The sequence below is a fragment of the Eublepharis macularius genome, chromosome 14 (genome assembly GCF_028583425.1).
Source record: "Eublepharis macularius isolate TG4126 chromosome 14, MPM_Emac_v1.0, whole genome shotgun sequence".
NCBI classification, from domain to species: domain Eukaryota; kingdom Metazoa; phylum Chordata; class Lepidosauria; order Squamata; family Eublepharidae; genus Eublepharis; species Eublepharis macularius.
In genome coordinates this window covers 45,490,497-45,511,115 of record NC_072803.1, presented here as the reverse complement: position 1 = coordinate 45,511,115, position 20,619 = coordinate 45,490,497, and the positions used below count along the sequence as shown (strand labels likewise).

Genomic DNA, 20,619 nt, shown 5'->3' with positions numbered 1-20,619 from the left:
TTTATTAAGACAGAGATACTTACTATATTAGTCTATAAATGCTTAGATCTGATTTTGCATTCCCTCTACAACAAGCAGATTGTTAGTTTAGCTTTCAGGTGTTAGCTATGCAAAGACACACATGAATAATTCCTTGGCCTACAGGACAAGCTCTCCTGTTGCACAAAACATCCCATTCAGAGTTATTACCATCGGCTTGTCATTCCTCTCAATCCTCCTCACCCCACTCCACGCTTGATAATGTCACTATATCTTGACATGAACACAAGAATGCTATGGGACAGGAAAGGCACTTGCTTAAATCAGAAATCAAGAATTTGATTAACTGACTCTGAAGATAGCATAATTGCAATGTTTTAAAGGGACTATTATGCAGTAAATAAACTGAAATTTTGCTGTACTCTCTACACAGGAGCACAAACAAACATCAACACCACCACTAGCACCTGGCCCCAATCTATGGACTCTGCTTTCAAAAATGTATCCTCAACATTCCAACATTTCCATATTGATCCTGTTCTTCTTTAACCATGGCAATGCTAACCACCTCGACTGGGCTTCTTAAAACTTAAGTAGTTGAATGAATAAAAGTTTTGCAAGGTATATCCAAGCAATGCCACTTTGAAGTTATAAAGTACTGCAAGGATGCTAAGAGCTCTTAATTACAACACAAAGATCATTCCCGATGGCGCACTTTTAGCCTCCAGGTATAAGAGATCTACAAACTTTATTATTTTTACTTTAAAGATGTCCATATCATCTGAGCTTCCTTGTCAGGAATAGTTTGTGGTTTTTTCCCACTGCATCCTATTTGAATGTACGCTACCAAGTTGCCCCTTCCTGATAAATCTTGGGTTATGCAAGTTGTATTCTTTAGATTATTTTCCCTTCAACATATAATCCTTGAAGAAATTCACAGGCAAGAATTGCCAAACATGTGTAAGCCCCGCAGAAGATGAAGATATGCTGAAGACAAAACTGTCCCCACAGCATTTCTAAAGCCAGTCATTTCCCCCTATGATACGCAGGCACTCAAAGCCGTTAACTGAACCCCTCCAGTTACACATCTACTGGCAACTGCCAAGATCAACAGAAGAGTGGCCCAAGAAAGTTGCCAGCTCTGCTGGGCTCTCGCTCAGAGGAACTGCTTTCTGCAATTGGCTTCTCTGGTCCCTTACATTGCTTCTTTAAGAAACTGACACTCAAGGCAGGGGAGGAGGGGTAGAAAAAGAGAAAGCCCCGGGTCCTTGCTATTATTCCCCCCCCCTTCCCCCATTACAGCCAGAGAGAAAATTAACCCTTAACAGCAACACAGGGTCATTTTCATTTGTGTCATTTTGTGCTGGGATTATGAATTGTAAAGAAATTCCCTCCTTACGTTCTCCCCTGCCTCCCAACTCAAAGATCAGAGACAGACAAGGAGGCAATGATCAAAGATGGCTGCGGTTCCTAAAGCAGCTCTCCTATTGCTCGCTTAGAGAAGTATATTGCAATATTTACCTATGGGGGGACAAGAGAGGGAAGAAGGGGCTTGTTTTAAAAGCTGTATAACTTATGGTGTCCTACCTGTTTTCTCTTTGATTTCACAGAGGACACTAAACAAAGCAGGCTTCATTCTGTGGCAGTTCAATGCATGCTTTCTGCAAAATAAAGATAAACACACAGATAGACACACAGAAAAGGGTATTAGAACAGGCTATTAGATAACATGAAGCCTTTCTGTAAGGGGGAAAAAGTCGTTTTAATTGGGGGGTATTCTGTTTTGTGATCTATATGAAGGAATACGCAGTAAAGAGAGCGATTAGCAATAAGGAATGGGGGTAAAGCTTGACTCTATAAGGCATCCGGCAACAGGAGCAATTGTACTGTGGACGGACTACCTACACTGAGGAGAAAGGTGCCTGAACTTGCACACTAGAGGAGTAAACTGGGTTGGGGGCTGGGGAGAAGATCAACTGCCTCTTTGCTGGTCAGTAAAGCTCAGAATGACAAGAAGACACCCAGCCAACTCCAGCTGCCCTGCCTGCTTACCTGCCACTTGCAGACTGGAAAGGATACCCAACTGGGGTTTTTTTTTGTTTGTTTTTGCTTCCCGAATATGGGGGGGGGGGTTGTTAAAAAATGAGGAACCTTCATGCGAAAATTTTCTGCCATTTCTTGGGAGCATAAATCACGGCTTGTCTAAGCTTTCCAATTCGCTACATCATCACCACTGATTTATGAAGGAGAGAGGGGGAACTTCCAGAGTTCAACTACACGCTTTGTTTTGTATTTACTGAGATTGCGGGGGGGGGGGAGGGAGACACATGAAAGTCTCTCCCGATCCAGTAATGTTTTGTCAGCTTTTATCAATATAACTCTATCAGCGCTTTAGACACAAGGAAAGCAAAGAAGTTTTTTTTTTAAAAAATCACTTCTTTGCAAGAAATTCAAAGCCTTCCCAAGATCAAAGTAAGATGGGACTGAACGCTAGTTCTTTCTCCCTTCTTCCAACACCGGGTACCAATGTTTGCAAGCTTGCAGAAGCGGGGGGGGGGGGAGGTAATTAGCAACAGCCTAGCTTCAGCATTAGTACAATAAAATGAGGGGGGGGTGGATTTTCACACATGCCTCTTTCCTATTCTGACCAACTCAGACTGTTGCCCCTTGCTCGAATGCTTTTACAATTTCTCCTCCAATATTCAGAGGCTACCTTAATTGCAAGAATCTTTGGTGCCCGCGGTGAGAAAGACAGGAAGAAGAGAAACAATTTATTTTAAATGCCCCGCATATAAACAACACACACACACACACGAGCGCGCATAAGGTGCACACACACAGCCAGACTGACAGACACCACAACGTTTGGGGGGGGGGTAATTAGACGGAACCAACTTTGCTTGCGCCTCATCCAAGCTCTGGTCCGTGATGGTCATGATCTGGTGCAGGATGTCTCCTATGTCTTGCTTTCGGCCGTCGCCGTCTGCCCCTTCGTGTCCGTGGGGAGGAGGCAGAGCCATGCCCCCCTGCACCGAGTGGCCAGCCAGGTTCACGCCGGCCAGAGTCTGCAACATCCTGGACTGCTCATCCATACCTCCTTCCGCAGCCCAATCAATGCACTTTTAGAGACCAGCAGCAGCAGCAGCAAGCGGCGGCAGGAGCCGAAGAAACGGTACGCCGGAGGAGGAGGAGGGGAAAAAAAGGAAAAAATTATAAGCGCTTCGCGATCAGAAGGTGGTTTTGTGCCGGGGGAGCGGGGGAGAGAAAATGCAAGTAAAATCGCTGGGTCTTGTAATGGATTTCAGTTCCTGTTCTTGAGGGGGGAAAGGGGGGAAGATATCAATGTTTTGATATTTGACCGGATCTCCGTTGTTTATTCCACACTCTTCTGCTTTCCAAAGCAGTAAATCAATCTCTTCTTTAGTTACAATCTTCTTTCATCATCATATTTGTGGCTCGGATAAACGGCCTTGATAAGGTGTCTGCAGTTTTCTTTCCTTGGTACAATCTTCATCCAAAGCTTTTATTATTTCCTTTTAGGGGGTGGGGAGGTGGAGAAAAAAAGTTAGTTGCTTGTGTCTTTCCTTTACTTGTCTTTTATTTTTTTTCTAAAAACCCTCTTCTTGGAGGGAAGAATTGTAAAAAAAAAAAAGTGTAAAAAGAAAAACAAGCTTGCTTTCAAATCCTTAAAAAGTTACGAGTGTGGCACAAGATAGGGAATTTTTAAAAATCCCGCATACAAACCAAGCCCCTAATTGCAACATTTAAAGAAAAAAAATCGAAGCCAAGAAAATACAACCAGAGAGAGAAAAATAATTGCCCTTTCCCCCCTCGGAAAAAAATCATAACAAACTGATCCCAATGTCTGTACAATAGGAGGGATAAAATAGCAGCAAAAGTTTGAACTTGTGCAAAACAAAAAGAGCGGATTTCTTTACGAGGGAAAGTTTTTTTAAAAAAAAAATAACACAGGAAAAAATATTAATTACACCCTCTCTTGCAAAAAAAGCAACGTGCAAAAATATCAGCCAGCTGGAATTTATGAGCCCAGCAGCTCAGTGACTGTGTGTGTTTTATGTTGTTTGATGGCCGCTTTGGTGAGGGATTGACAGTCTGCCAATGCCACTCACTCACCCTGCAGACGTGTCACCCTGTGAAGGAGGAGAGAAGCAGAGAGAGAGACTAGAGGGGACGTGGGAGCCAGCCGGAGCCACGCCCCCTCCCGGGCTCGCCCCCTCCCCTCGCGAGGAAAAGACGGACAAGCAGCCCTGCGAAGCTCCGCCCCCGGAGCCCGCCCTCCCCCGGCGCGTAGTCCCGCCCCGTGTAACTTCTGCCTGCTGCGGGCTCAGAGCCTCCCCCCTCCACATCAGCCGCTATTCCAGCGGCGATGAACAAATTTCGAGGGAGGGGGGAAACAGCGAAACGCAGCCGCTTTCTTCCATCCCTTAGCTCCGCGCTGAAGCCCATTTGGGCCAATGAGATTACTCATAGGGTAGACTGGCAGATGAACACCCCACATGGGAACTTCCCCGCAATAAACTCTCATCGGTAGTCTTGGCCCTTGTTCTTTGGCTTTGGACAGCGGCTCCAGAAGCGGGCTTCGGGTCGCACATACGTTTCCTAACCCACCCCCACGTACCCCGGCCTGTCCTCTTGCCAGGTTCTTGGGCCGCTGACAACTTCATAAACGGCTAGGACTTGCTCTGTTAGATGCAGCGATGGGAATACCCGGCTCCCTTCCTGTTGTTTTAAGGTGGGGAGGGTGTTCCCCTCCAGGAACAGCAGCCCTGATTTCTGCCTAATAATACCACCACCTGCACTGATGTACCACTCTTCTAGACAGATAGTGCCCCACTCACAGTAGTGAACAAAATCAAGAGTTATTATTACCCCACAGTACATTGGGTTGAGAGGAGTGGCTTACCTAAGCCACCTGCTAAGCTCATGGCAGTAGTGGGATTCAAACCAACAGAGTGCAGAATTGCATCCCAACCACTTAACCACTGTGCAACACCATCTTTACATTCTGCTGTCATTCTCCTTAGATTGCCCCCCACAGAACCCAACCCTCATATTCTCATCACACCCCACAAGAACTCCCACCCCAGGCAGCACTGTCTCAGTCTGCTCCGCCTCCTTTTGCTGGTTGCTCCTCCAACCTCTTCCATAGGACTGGTTGTCATCTCCAGGTGGTGGCTGGAGATCTCCTGGAATTACAACTGATCCCCAGGCCACAGAAATCAGTTCCCCTGGGGCAAAGGGCAACTTTGAAGGGTGGACTGTTTGGCATTATACCCTGCTGAGGCCCCTCAGCTCCCCAAACCTTGCCCTCCCGTCTGCATCCAACAAATCTTCAGGAATATCTCAACCCAGAGATGGCAACCCTAACTCAACCGCACTTCTTCATCAATCTTTCTATCTTACCCCTCTCCCCATTCCCTGTCAGAGTTTCTGGGAGACAGTGAGAGGGTACAAACACCTACATTAGGTGAAAGAAGGAAAGGAATCGATAAGTATTGTAAGGAATAAATAAGTATGTTTCAATGACTCGCCCCCTCCCCCCCAACACTCAGAGAGAGCCAGTTTGGTGTACTGGTTAAGAGAGTGGGACTCTAATCTGGAGAACCAGGGTTACTTGCTCACTTCTCCACTTGCAGCCAGTTGGGTGACCTTGGCTTAGTCACAGCTTCTAGGAGCTCTCTCAGCCCCACGACCTCACAGGGTGTTTGTTTTTGTGGGGATAATAACCACTCTAAGTGAATATTAAGTTGTCCTGAAGGGTGGTATATAAGTTGAATGTTATCATCATCATCATTTCAGGACATCTCCTTGCCATGGATTTCCTTACCACATTAGGACAAACATCCCTCCCCACACAACCCTCCATAGGACGACCTCACTATTCCCCTCATATCCCCTCAAACCACTAACTTTTCCGGTCATTCCCCTCCCCCACCATCCCTCAGGGTTCCCATGTCCCCGCCCCTGCCTTTATAGCCCTGCCTCTTCACCTTCCCGGCCATCCCCTGCGCCTCCAGCCCCACCTTTCAAGGGCTCTTGCCCCGCCTCCTGAACTTCCCGCTCTTTATTTAGCTCCGCCCCATGCCACCTCCCTCTTTTCTTCTCTCTCCCTGACCGGCTCTCTACGCCCCCTCTTTTCCCCCTTCTGTCTGAACCGGCCCCGCCCACTTCGGAGGTGTGGTTTATTTTTGTGGGTTGTTTTTCACTCCTCAAACTCCTTGTTGCCCAGGTCGTCTTGAAGGGAGACCGGGGATGGAGGGCGAGGGTGCGCCAAGCACTCAGAACACCGGCCCGCCCCGAAGGCGGCCCGAATAAGTGTTTAAATAAATATACGCCCCACGCGCTCGCTGACTCGCGGGCCAATCAGAACACGGAATGAGAGTAGTAAACGAACGTCCAATGACAGAGGATGGCTGAAAGGGACGGCCTCCGACCGTCCTTCCCGCCCCCTGAGTAGGAGAACTTATAATTGGTGCGTTTGAATGGTCACGTGCCGGGAGCAAGGATGGGAGGGGGAGGCTGCACTTCCCGGGCAACGGGATTATTGCCATGGCAACGACTAGCCTAAAGAGAGTTGGTGTTGTGGCGGCATGTTGGGAAGGGCTGGGTCGGGTTGGCGGATGGCTTTCCTCACAGCGCGTTCACAGGGATGGGTTTTACCGTAGCAATCCCGGGCCCCATTTACTTTATGCGACACGATGCTGTGTATACTTACTCAGAAGTATATTCCTTTCTGAATGCAAAACTATTAACTCCCAAGCAAGTGTTTGCAGTCCAGTCCAAAGAATGTTTATTCAGAAGTAACAGGATTTACTACTACCAAGCAAGTCCAGGATTGCGATGCCTGTAAATTCCGGCCACAGTTTACAGGCTTTTCCACTAACCCTAAGTGCCTAAACACCAATTTATAAGCAAGCCTTACTTATAAGCAAGCCTCATTCAACATAGCAGGGCTTACTTTTCCATAACCTTACACAACCAGACTACAAATCTCTGTATGTTTCCCTGGGAGTAAACTGCAGTGAACTTTATAGGATTTATCTGCGGAGAACACACATAGGAGTAGCTCTGGCATTTCAAGAAAGCCTGAGCCACAATATAGTGATAGTAATGGAATGTAGAGAAAATGATGGTCTCCAAGTTGCTGAGCTGCCAAGACCAACATACCGACTGCATTTTTTTCACATCTCATGTTATCTGATTGCATCGTTTGAGACTCTGTAACCCACCTTTAGTCTCCATGAGGAAAGTGCACTGTAAAAAAATAAAATAAATTTAACTTCTATCAAGCGTTGCTATTTCACTTCTGTTCGTTAATTTCATTGGGAATAACCCAGGATCCCTAAATATGCCCAGCAGAGGATGCACAGAAGCAGTCCTAAGAATAGATCCAGAGGAGTTAGCCATGTTAGTCTGTAGTTGCAAAAAAGTAAAAAGTCCAGTAGCACCTTTAAGACTAACCAACTTTATTGAGGCATAAGCTTTTGAGAACCACAGCTCTCTTTGTCAGATGCATCTGACGAAGAGAGCTGTGGTTCTCAAAAGCTTATGCCTCAATAAAGTTGGTTAGTCCTAGTAATGCATCTACTTTGCAACAATATCCTCATGTTAGGATTTATGGTATATTAAAACATGCAAGACTTCAGTGGAAGTGTGAGTTGGCAATGTCAAACTCTTGTGGATTGCATATTTCTCCTAAGTAACTTAACCTAATGAAGTTCACATTTAAAAAATTCTGGTTCTCCAGTATTAAATTTATTTAACAGCAGGCATCATGGCATAGTACATTGGACTACAGCTATTTATGAAAATATTTTATATGAACATTCTGTGTACTATTATTTATTAATGCCACATTTAAAAATATTACTCTGAAAATTTATTCCATTGCACATTAGTAAATAAATTATGCTTGTAATTTCTAATGCATTTTTAATTATGAGTTTATCCACGTCTTCCCTTATTTATGATTGGATCGCTTCCTGTTGCAGTGCAGCATATATAACAGAAGACACTTTTAATGAAGCATTCTTGGACACTGCATTTGATAAAATGTTTTTAGAATATTTTATTCCACGTTGTGTGTCTGTGTGTGTTTTAAAGGCAATTGAAGTAACTTCTACCTATTGACGCTTCAGTGTGTGTTTGCTTCTTGGTCAACTGACTAACAGGCTCTTCCTAAGAGTAAGAACAGTGGAGCTTCTAGATAGACTTTAATAGGATAAGTCAGGGGCAGCTACAAGTCTTAGCCCACAAACTGGGGCCAAACCCTCAATTGATATGAATGTCCCTATCTACTAGGCACAGTCCTATTATCTGGAACCTGCTCCTAATAAATCACTGTCCCTATTTTTGCCTTTTGAAGAGGTTTCTTTTTCATTCTACCCTGTCTTTTTATTAGGCTCAAGGCAGCTAATAACCATTTTAAAATCTGCTACACAGACATTTAAAAGCTCAGCCCAACAAAATTCCAATCACAACACTTCTGCCAAACAAAAATGGCAGTTGCAATTAATTTTATCAAGCTGAAGATGCAGTTCAATAAAATGTCCTCAGCAATGTTTTACAAGCCCTTCTCAAGGCAAATAGGCTTGCCAAGAAGACCAGCCATGAAGATTCTACTGTTTCCCTGATGTTTCTTTATTGCTAGTTCTATTTATTTACTCAAGGCAAGTTTAGTTGTTTTTCTCCCACAAGGGGACTCAAGACAAATTAGAAAAATAATTTAAAATGTATCCATAACATTTATATAATACTGTAATCAGCAACTAAAATACTAGTCTACAGCATGTTAAACATCTATGTATCCCCTCACAAGCTTCAAGCATAAGCCAGGAAGAGTTTCCGAAGTAGCTCAGATATATACAGTTTATGAGATCTCAGTAGTGTTGGCCCTCTAGAGATGTTCAGAACATCATATGATGTAGAGGCTGCCAACTCAGGATTGGAGAATTCCTGATAATTTGGGGGTGGAGCCTGGGGAAGATCTCAGTGGGTATAATACCATACAGTCCATCACCCAAAACAGTAATTTTGTCTAAGGAAACTGCTTTCTGTAGTCTGGAAATCAGTTGTTATTCTGGGAGATCTCCAGATCCCCTGGAGGATGGCAACCCTACCAGCAAATACCAACTAGTGTAACATTTGCAGAATAGGTGTTGTGGATAGCAGCTAATGCCATATTATAATCAGAATACCTTTAAGATTATCATCTTCCAAGTTGGGTATGGAGTTTTCCCACAATTAGAACAGATCTCCAAATTGCAGTGATTAGTTGCCCGGGGAAGAAATGGCAACTTCTCCAGGTGACTCTATGGCGTCACATCCGCTCTAACCTCCCTCCCCATACACTTGTTTTCCCCAGCTACTGCTCCCAGATTGCCAGCAATTTCCCAAGATAGAGTTGGCAAGTCTAACTGCAACATTTTGGACTATCTGAAGTTTTAAAATAAAGCCCATGTAGAGTGCATTACAATAGTCAAGTCTTGAGGTTACCCAGAGCTTTTTTTCTGGGAAAAGAGGTGATGGAACTCAGTGGGTTGCCAGCACAGGACCACACAATGGCATCACTTTGGGTCATCTGGAACAAGGGGGGAGTATTTTAAAGTTTAAATCGTCTCGGCAGAAATGGTCACATGGCTGGTGGCCCTGCCCCCTGATCTCAAAACAGGGGAGTTTAGATTGCCCTTTGCGCTGGCAATCTAAACTCCCCTGTCTGAAGATCAGGGGAAGGGGCCACCAGCCATGTGACCATTTTCAAGAGGTGCCGGAACTCCGTTCCACCAGGTTCCAGCTGAAAAAAAGCCTAGAGGTTACCATAGTATAGATCAGGGTGGCCAGGTTAGCAGAATCCAAGAATGGGTCCAATTACTGTACCGGATGTAATTGGGGGGAGGGATGACCCTTTTTGCTAGCACACTAACCTGTTTTTTAATAACTTAGATGGGTCCAACAAGACTCCTAAGCTGTTATCAGTCACATACTAATAAACTCAACCCAGCAAAAGTAGGGTGTACAGCACCCTACAAACTGTCAGCCTTGCTGACTAGAGTTACCAAAATTTAATAGTTTTGGGGCGCAGCGTGGTCATTGGAGGATGATGCGTCTTTGGTTTTGACTTTGCTATTCGCTTTTAAAATGTCTTATTGCTGTTATGTTTTAAAAGATTAGGTTCAAGATCTTGTTGTATTGTGTTTTATACTTTTTTACTGGAAGCTACCTGTGTGAGATGCAACACACAATTTAAATTTTTTTTAAAAAATAATCGATTCTTTTGCCACTATATTTTCCTCATTAATGAATTCTAATGCAAGCTGAAACTTTGAAAGAGGAGGTGCGGGGCTCGGCTTCAATCGAATCTCGGTCTTCTAACAATCTCACCATAACCGCGATGGACTTCCCCCAGAATCAGAACCGCACAAAGCGGATGAATCGCGGGAAGAAAAAAGGGAACGCCAACAGCACTAGGACCCAATTTTATTTTATTGTAGCATAAGCTTTCGAGAATCAAGTTCTCTTCATCAGATGCCTGATCCGAACTGGTCAAATACAGAAGATTGGTCTGTATTTGACCAGTTCGGATCAGGCATCTGATGAAGAGAACTTGATTCTCGAAAGCTTATGCTACAATACAATAAAATTGGTTAGTCTTAAAGGTGCTACTGGACTCTTTTTGATTTTGCTACTACAGACTAACACGGCTAACTCCTCTAGCACTAGGACCCAGCGCGTTCTTCTCAGCAGCTCCCGTACAGCTTTTTTTCCCACGTGCGCATGCGCTGAACTCCGCAAGTCTTTCCCTCCCTCGTTCTGTTCCACCCACCGCCTCCTCCACTGGACGCGTGCGCAAAATTCTCAACGAGTGGCTTTTTCGTTCTCTATGCTACCAACTACTTCCGAATGGAAGTGCAGGTGCTTCCGGGTCAGCAGCCCTCTGACTGATTCTGGGTGACAGAGGCGTCTCGCTGCTTCGGCCCTTGACGACCCGCTTAGTACGGACCGGTCCCCGGCCCCGAAGGAAAGGAGTAGCTGCGGTGCCCACCAGGCCCGTAAGTAGGGGGCGCTGTGCGTCCCTTGCCCCGCCTTTGCCCTCGCGCGACCCTTCCCTTCAACGAGAGACCCAAGAGTCATAGTACCCAGCCTTCTTCCTTGCAGCCACGCCCACTCGGGAAGGCTTAGGCGTGCAGGAGCCTCTAAGCGCTCGAGCCTTCTGCCCTTCTCCTCCCATCCCACCCCCTTTTTCCTTTTTCTTGGTTTGTTTTTGACTGCAATGGGTTGGCTGGTGCCACCTGTGCCCACTTTGAGGCGCCCTGGCAACTTGTACTTTGCGACTCTGCGTGCCATCCTCGAGAATTTCGAGATACTGGCTGTTTAGGGGAGTGGATGTTTCTGGTGCATTTATTAGTTGTTTGTTTCCACCGACGGTAGTTTACAAATTTATTAGAAAACTCCTAAGAGCACATTAGGAAACACTCAAAAATGGATTGTGAAGATCTCTCCAGCTAGGGAAATGGGTATTAAAATGGCAAATGAGATTCAGTGTGCGCAAGTGTAGAGTGATACGTGTTGGGACCAAAAATCCCAACTTCACATATACCACTGATGGGATCTGAGCTGGGAGCGACAGGCCAAGAAAGGATCTTGGGGTAATAGTGGATAGCTACATGCAACTGTTAACCCAGTGCACAGCTACTGTGAAAAAGGCAAATTCTATTCTGGCAATATTTAGAAAGGAATAGAGAATAAAACTGTTATCATACTTCCCTTATACAAATCTGTGATGAGACTATACTTGGAATACTGTGTCCGGTTCTGGTCACTGCACCTGCAAAAGAATATTGTAGAGCTTAAAAAGGTGCAGGAAAGAGCAATCAAAATGATCAGAGAGCCAGAACAACTGCTCCATGAGAATCAATTAAAATACTTAGCTCTGTTTAACTTAGAAAAAAGGCGAGTAAGAGGAGACACGATAGAGGTCTACAAAATTAATTGTGCATTGAATGGAAAGAGTGGAAAGGAAGAAGCTTTTCTCCCTCTTATAAGTCTAGAACCTGTGGTCACTCACTGAAGCTGAGGGATGGCAAATTCAGGACAGACAAAAGGAAGTACTTCACACAGTGCATAGTTAAATTATAGAATTTGCTGCCCAGGAGTTGATGGTTGGAGTGGACAAATTCATGGAGGATGGAACTATGAGTGGTTGCTAGTCATGATGGATATATACTCCCACCTGTACCAGAGGCAGTATGCCTCTTTATATCAGTTGCTGGGGAGCATGGGTGGGATAATGTTGTTACATTCATCCTACTTTCTGGTTTCCTTGAGGCAACTGGTTGGTCTCTGTGTAGACAGAATGCTGGACTGAATGGGCCTTTGGGTTGATCCAGCATGGCTCTTATGTTTGTGCAACAGTTAATAAATATATTATTTCTCACTACAGGTACTAATTTCTGCTGTTATTAGGCTCCATTGTACCTTTGCATCCTCATGCCCTGTTTTACAACACTCCTCTCACATAATTAAGCTGTGTTGTACCTTTGCATACTGATGCCCTTCCTTACAACACCCCTCCCACCTTCTGGCAGGGATATAAAGGCTCAGGGATCTCCATTCCTACTTGTATCTGATGAAGAGATCTTTGACTGTCAAAGGTTTATACTCTAAATATCTAGTTGGTCTTTAAGGTGCAACTGGATTTGAATCTGTTTCACTGTAGACAAACATGGCTACTCACCTGAAACTATTATTTCTTTGCTAAGCTTGTGTCATGCTTTTATGTTGCTGTGGAACTCATGGTTGTATCCATAGGATGCCCAGGACTAGTCTCTAGTGCTGTAGAGCCATTCAAGCATAATTTTTCCAAGCATAATTAAATACACAGATATTTCCCCCCAATGGGGCCCAAAGCAGTTGACATTTTTCATACCTCAATTTTATACTAACACCAACCCTGTGAAGTGGGTTAGTCTGAGAGGGATTGACTCAAAGTCACCCCGTGAGCTTCTGTGTCAGAGCACCGATTCAGACCTAGGTCTCCCAGATACTAGTCTCTTCCTTGTTCTATCATATTCATACCTACCATCTTATGAGCCATGAAATAAAAAGAAACTCTGTTTTATAAATAGACCATGTCACGGTAATGGACTTGTAGCCGCAGTAAAGCATACTCATTTTCCTTCCTAGACTTGAAGCTTGCTGACTGGTCCCAGACCTGCTTTTTTTCAACAAAGCTGCCATAATACCACGTGTCCTTCAGCCATACCTGGACATATTTACAGTGCAATCCTAAGGAGAGTTACTCTAGTCTAAACCCATTGATTTCAGTGGGCTTAGACTGGACTAACTCTCTTTAGGATTGCACTGTTATTGTAGCAGAAACTTTTATGGGTCATATGGGCTGGGCTTCTAGTTCTTGAAAGAGATTTTCAGGATAAACCTTTTTGTACTTAAGGTCCCACAAAGTGGATTTTTTTCATGTTTGCTGTATCAGAACACACATGGTTATGTTCTGGAAGTTTTCTCAGGACAGCACAACTTATGCTAGCTATGAAAGTCTATCTCATTTCAGAAAAGAAAAGGGGAACAGGAGTGGTGCAGATTTACCATGTCTAAAGGCTGCTTTGAACATAATAGAATTTTTCTACTTAAAACTTCAGAGTAAGAAATAGTGCCCAGCATGACTGTGCATATTGTCATATGGGAATGGACATGTGCGTAACATGTATACACATCCTGGAAAGATACAGCAAGCATCTCAATTGTGAAATAATTTCTTCTGTATAGAAATTCTAAGCCACACTGGGCCATAGCTTTTCCAAATATGTATACACAATGTAATACATGTATGTGCAGTCATCTCATATGAAGAAATGAATTCATCATGCAACGTTAGGTATATTTTAGAGGTTTTTAAATCTAGATATAGTTCAGCGAAGTACAAAGAAGCTTTTCTGGGAGTAAGCCTCACCTGAGTAGGATTTATGAGTAGACTTGCGTATGATTGCACTATTAAATTTTAAATATGTATCTTTAGGAGGAATAAAAGTTCTGTTACTTGAAATGGTAATACAGACTTCTGTTGGCTGCATAATAACAGGTACATCACTGGTTAAATGGGAAGCCTGCCCTGCACCCACTAAGGAAGAAGCATTTTAGAAACTTGGGGAGCAGGAGATAATTGTAGGGAAATGGTATTCAGGAAGTCTCCTGGTTAATGCTGAAGAGAAGGGAGTGATAACGCCTAGGGTGTTAGAAAGATGAATGTCTTTACCATTAAAAGATAGTACAAAACAGAAAACGGTTATAGTTAGAAAGTTAGAATATGTTAAGAAAATTCATCTTTTACAACTAATCTAGATGATTTGAGTAGCTGGGACAGAGAAGTATGAATGTTAATACCTGGTTCAATCCTCTCGCCCATGTTGCTAAAACATTTAAGTTTAGATATTCTGTGTGTATTTTTTCTTCAAGATACATGGTATCTTTAAAAAGAAGCTGGTTTAGAGTATTTTGTTATCCTCTTAAGCCTATTAGCCATTTTCCAGGAAGTGATAAGAAAGTGGTTTGTCCTTAAAGTGGGGCTTTCCTGTAAGCCTGAATACAGCTAGCAATATCTATTCAGAGGTGCAGTTTAATTAAAAACTCTGTGTAGTGGAGGTAGAAGTAGGTGATAGAATAGGGAGTCAGTGAAACCCCTACTTGGATCCATTACTGAGGCAAAACAAGTTGTAGGAGAGTGAGGTGCTGCTGGCTGTTTTACCACAAACTGTATGCTGGTTGCATGGTATTTCTTACACACAAGGAATTCTGCCATTTTTTAATGGGGTCTCATTATAGCATGCTTTCCTTGATCTGCAGAGAAGGGTATTTATTTCATGACTGGTCTAGACAAATTTTCTTTGGTTCTAGAAGCCAGTTCAAAAATTTAGCAGTCAGGCTTACATTTAAGCCCCCACCCCACCCCCCCGGCATGTGTATGGCTATATTTTCTAATTATTGCTACCACAAAAAACCTGATTTTTTAAGGTGAAATTTCTAGGTGCTATGGCAACCTGGCATCTCGGATTCGTCAAGTACAGTATTTTGAAATAATAATAAAGTGCCGACAAGTCATAACTAACTCACAGTGAAGGCAAGAGATGAGCAGAGCCCATTGCCTTCCCCTGCATAGCAACCCAAGTCTTCCTTGGTAGTTTCCCCTCCAAGTAGTAACTGTGGCTGACCCTGCTTAGCTTCTGACAAGCTCAGGCTAGTCTGGGCTATTCAGGTTGCTACATATTATGAAGTGGTTATTTCAAATATCTTTTGTTGTATGCAGTTATTAAATCCTAGTGCAATTTATTTGCTTACTGCTGTATTAAGAAAATGCAGTCAAATACATAGTCCTGCCCAGGGGTCTGTTTCATTGTTGAGTGTGATGGAATGTTGGGAACTGGCTGTTGTATAGAGAGTCTAAAATTAATTAGACAAATTATATGAAGAATTAAAAAATGTAATGCAAATATCTCCCAATTTTATCCTTATCTGTGTGAATCTTCTCTCTAGCATCTCTGCATGAAGCATATCAATATACAAAGCAACCATATAAAGAATCAGTTGGTCCATCAGCTTCAGTATTGTTCGCTTCTACTGGGAAGGTGACTTGCTGCTTGGAATGCTTTTAACTGAAAATGAGAGGGGTTGAACCTGGGAGCTTGTGCATGCAAAGCAGGCCTCTCCTCAAAGAATGATTTTGCACAGAGCTCCAGCAGTCTATCTGGTTAAGCATGTTATCTTCTGTTACTGGCAGCTCATTGCTGAGGTCCTAGGCAGAGAAAGATCTTTCCCAATAAATAGCTCTTGTCTGAAATCTTTCAATGGGAGATATGAGATACTGAGTCTAGGATCTTTTGTCTGCAAGACTTGTACCTTGTCACAGAGCTAAAGGCAATTGTGATGGTGCATTATTTACTATATATAACCCCCTTTTCTCCCCAGTGGAGACCCAAGTGGCTTAAATAATTCTCCTTTCCTCCATCTTTTCCTCACAACAATCCTGTGAGGTAGATTAGGCTGAGAGTCTGTGACTGGCCCACAGTCATGCAGCAAGCTTAATGGCAGAGTGGGGATTCAAACTTGGGTTTCCCAGATCCTGCTCTGACACTCTAGCCACTACACTACACTGGCTGTCTCTCCTTCCCTGAACTTTTGGACCCACAAATTTGCCAGTGATGATTTAAAAGGAAAGGTTGGTTCATTTTTGGCAGTTCTAGGTAAAAAGTGAATTCTTTTTATTTTGTATAGGAATTTTTAGTGTATTTGTGAAATGCTGGGAAGTTATTTTCTGTAAATAAAAAGACAAAAAAAATTCCCTAAAGCATCAATAAACGTGGTTACATAAATCCTCTTGGCCACGATAACCATCGGCCTGACTCAGTACAAGTAGCCTCTTCCACCCCCACCCAGGTTTTTACAGAGGTCTGTATGGAGAAGTTAGTCCCTCTCACATCCTGGCTACGAAACATTCAGAAGCCGCAATAATATCTCTTGAACACATGAAGCTACCTTATACTGAGTTAAACCTTTGGTCTCTGGAGGTCAGTACTGTCTTTTCTGACTGGCAGTGGCCAGGGCGTGGGCTAGAGGTTAAGGATTGAACCTAGGACATTCTGTGTGCACAGCAGATGCGATACCATTGAACCATGGTCTCACCACATCTGTTGTTTTCAAATGCCTCTTAAGTACAGTGCAAGGCAAGAAAATGACCCTTGCCCTAATTTTCAAGCGGCTTATTGTCTCTTAACTTTGGGCTTGAGGGTTGGTTAGAAGTAGCCACATTTCCCCCCAGCCTGGCGTTGTAAGAGGTCTTCCCCTTCCTTGAGTCCTCTGTGCATGCCAGAGGTCTTGAGTGGAAGGAGGTTTCATACATCACATTGAAAACTTGGGGAAGGGAAGAGGTCTTTCATGCCATGCTCATCCACTAATATGGCGAACAGGCAGCCTGCTATATTTGTGGAGCCACCTTATGCAAATATTTGATATTATGGCTTAGCCTGTCCAGCAACTAACAAGTTTAACTCCTTGAAATGTTAATGAGTATTTGAGTATGTTGTTGTTCCCATTACAGCTTTCCATAAATTAGGGATGTTCAGAAACAAAATTTCACTGGCTTGTCAAATTGAAATACTCCTTCGTCATTTCTTCAGGTCTTTCTGCCTTCCCTGAAAATAACGCCATGCATTCAGGCCATATTGGGCAAAAACAAAGTAACTTTTGCAAAGGGCAGGTTTCCCAAGTGATTAGCTTGCTTGCTATCTAAAAAAGAGCAACATGGGAGCCCACAAAAAGAGGAAACCTCTTGTGTTCCAGTCTTGAGGTGTTAGCAGTGTGTTGAGGCATTAGTAGAGTGTTTGTCTTTAGGAGCTTGCACGAGTTTCTTGAATAAAAGTTATTTCTTGATGAAGAAAGTAATCTTGGGAAATACTTATTTTTAGTTGTCAGCCTAGCATGACTATTGCTCATCGTTCTCCATTCAGAGTGCTGATTGGCTTGCTGTTGCCAGTGCCGGGCTATTTCTCATAAGACTGTGTTATTTTGCATCTTTCTCTATTTTGCGAAATATTTTATGTCATGCTGTCTCCATCACCCCCCCCCCCCAGCTTTTCACTGACCTATAGTAGCTGTTCAGAAATTTGTTGCATTGCTTGGGGACCCCTAGTCATAGCCATAATTGTGCATTTTTAAAATAAGGAGTTCCTGCGTTTCTAGTCTAGACAGCTTGTGTTGGTCGACAGTTCCTAAGAAGTAGTGGCAGAGATTGATTCCTCTGCTTGTTTTCCACCACAGTGGAAAGCAGAGCACAGCAACTCATAAGGTAAGAAGACAGAGAAACTCCCACGGGTAGCTTTATAGCTGTAGTAGTGGCTGCTCCCCGTTTTTCTCGTGTTCTGCCTAGTGACGTATTAATGTACTGGTTAGAGCAATAGACTGTGATGGGAAGATCCAGGTTGAAATCACCACTTCACCATAAAATTCACTGGGTGATGTAGTACCAGTCATTCTGTCCCAGCCTAACCTGCCCTGAGTGGTGTAATGATAAAATGGCTTTGGAGGATTGTGTATACTACTCTGAGCTCCCTCCAAGCATGGAATAAAAACGTAGGAATATAGAATTGCAAGGTTAGTGTTAGTTCCTAAGAAGCATCAGTCTAGCATTAGCATCAGTTCAGACTCCCAAAAGTCACACTGGCTCTGAGCACCCAACAACCAAAGCTTCTTCTCAAGCTCACAGCTCTCTGCTGGGCCCTGTGATCTGCACTGAGGCCAAAGGAAAGAAGTCACTCTTAAAAGAATGCAAGTTTCCAGCCCTTATGGATGTATGAATGGGTGTGAAAGAACATGAGTCACACCTGATGAAATCTCCAGAGCTAAAGGGGTGGCTGAACAGAATTTCCATGTGAAAAATGGAACTTACCACTTCTCTTTCCTGGCTCTTTGATCTGGCTAGAGAGGAAGCCAGATAAACATAGATGCAATTTTGTCTAATCTGAATAAATTATATTGCTCACAGAGTTCTGCTTTTCTTGGCATGGCATTTGGTTAAGCTTGTGTGAATGTTTTTATTTTTAAACATTTCTATTCTGCCTTCCCACCCAAATAGTGTCCCCAAGGCAGCAAAATGTCTGTGCTTTTGAATATGCCCAGGTTTGATCAAGGATCTTATCACACCTAATCCAGTACCTGGTGTTCAGTTGCAGCGGAACAAGCTACAAATTCATGAAGTGCCTCCAGTTTGTAGTTCCCACGTTCTGATCTTTGAGAACTCCAGCGGCAGGCCGTGCTTGCCCATTGCAAGTGCTTTCCTCTTAGGGAAGAGTGTGTGGGCTTGATTGGACTGTTTGTTAAACTCTTTGCTGAATATTCTAGCCCAAGGTTGCAGAGACCTGGGAGTATCAGAACGCAGCCTCTGTGCTCTTAAGTGGTTTATTATGATGAAGCTGTCAAACAGTTATCTAGACAAGGCTTGTGCGTTGGTTGCAGCTCCCGGTGTGGGTGCTTTAGGTCGCTGCTTCTCCAGTCCGCAGATGAGCTGTTGATTAGTCTGGCTGTTACATCTGTGCAACCTTGTTGCTCCTGCTTTCCCCTCTGTGAGACAGTTTGGTTATGCATGATGCGCATGGAGTGCTGTGTGTTGCGTGTGATGTGTGTGTAGGGGTCATCCGTCAAGATTTCCAGTCTGACTCAAGCTAGAGTGCATCTTAACTGGCTTTTAACTTTCATGCTGCCTTCCTTGGAATGATGCTCACAGAAGGGATTGTTTAGCCTTTCTTAGGTACATGCATGCAAAGACTCTGTGGCCTTTTAGATCCAGAGGAGTTAGCTGTGTTAGTCTGTAGTAGCAAAATAGAAAATAGTCCAGTAGCACCTTTGAAACTAACCAACTTTACTGTGGCATAAGCTTTCGAGAATCACAGTTCTCTTCATCAGATGCATGGCCTTTTAGGGCTCTGTCAACTTTTACAAAGAGATGGAGATTGGAACAGTCATCAGGCTCTGCTCTTAGGAAACAGACCTATGATTTAGTGCTAGAAAACATGTTTTGTGTCCAGAAGTTTCCAGTATCTCCTGCTAAAAAGGATCTTATGGCATCTCTAATTAAAAAGTTTGGGAAAGAACATTCTCTTGTTGAAATCTTTGAGATCTGCTGCTAGTCAGAGTAGACCTTGCTGAGCTAAATGGACCAGTGGCCTGTTGGTATAAGGCAGCTACATAGGAGAAACTATTTAGATGAGAAGCTCAGAGTCAGTGGCAGAGCATGAGTTTTGTGTGCAAAATATACCTGGCCTAGTCTCCAGCATTGTCAATTTTAAAAAAACTTATTCTGTGAAAAACTAAAGAAGAGTCTTGCTGGTCAGACGAAGGTCGATTTGGCTCAGTTTCCCACAGAGATCAACCAGCTTTTCTTAGATGCCCACAGGCAAGGCTTGGAGGCCAAAGTCTCTCTTTGCTTCCTCCCACTAGCAGCTGGCATTCCTGGGCAAACTGCTCTTGGCCATGGAGGGTCCATTGAGCCATGATGACTGATAGCCATCAATAAACTTTTTCTCCTCCATCATTTTGTCTAATCTTCTGTAGCTCTCTAAGTCCATGGCTATAGCCACATGTTGTGGCAACGAGTTCTACAAGTTAATTATGAATTGGGCAGAGATGCAATTTCTTTTCTTTTTTTTTGCCTGTCCTGAATCTAATGCCAGTCACTTTATTGGATGCCCTAGAGTAACAGTAGTATTAGCAAGCGAAAGAAGGACTCTTGCTTGTGACTGTGGAAAGCCAATCAGAGTGAACAGTTCTGAGCTAATGGGCCAGTGGTCTGATGACACAAAACAGCTTCCTTATGAAGTTTTTGAGGCAAATCCCAATATCTCAGTCTACTGTAACCTGTTAAATAAATGTAATGTTAAAATTGGAAGATACAAGTGTAAATGCAATCGAAAGATTTATTACATAAGTGTTGTGAACAAGACCCAGTGTAGGACTTTGACTGTGAACTTTGATTGGACTTTGATTGTGAAGACCAGTGTCCAAATCCCTTCACTCAAGCTAATCTACCTTACAGGCTTGTTGTGAAGATGTAACGGGGGA

General features: G+C 43.5%; 2 protein-coding genes across 5 annotated transcripts in view; one reads left to right on the top strand and one right to left on the bottom strand.

The window, feature by feature from the left end:
- Positions 1-3,770, bottom strand: part of PBX3 (PBX homeobox 3) — a 238,658-nt gene extending 234,888 nt beyond the window's left edge. For 2 of the 3 annotated variants that reach the window (XM_054997532.1, XM_054997534.1), the window contains exons 1-2: positions 2,875-3,770; positions 1,567-1,640 (exon numbers count right to left, since the gene is read on the bottom strand). In XM_054997532.1, coding sequence (XP_054853507.1) covers positions 1,567-1,640; positions 2,875-3,071 — 271 coding nt within the window. In that variant the 5' untranslated portion in view covers positions 3,072-3,770. Of the gene's footprint in view, positions 1-1,566; positions 1,641-2,031; positions 2,082-2,874 lie in introns of those variants that run through there. The other variant, XM_054997533.1, reaches the window with a different exon arrangement.
- The window catches only part of MAPKAP1 (MAPK associated protein 1), a 186,789-nt gene continuing 169,287 nt past the window's right edge, over positions 3,118-20,619 (top strand). The window contains exon 1 of one of the 2 annotated variants that reach the window (XM_054997531.1): positions 3,118-3,151. The gene's annotated coding sequence lies outside the window, so the exon portion shown is untranslated. Of the gene's footprint in view, positions 3,152-10,939; positions 11,049-20,619 lie in introns of those variants that run through there. The other variant, XM_054997529.1, reaches the window with a different exon arrangement.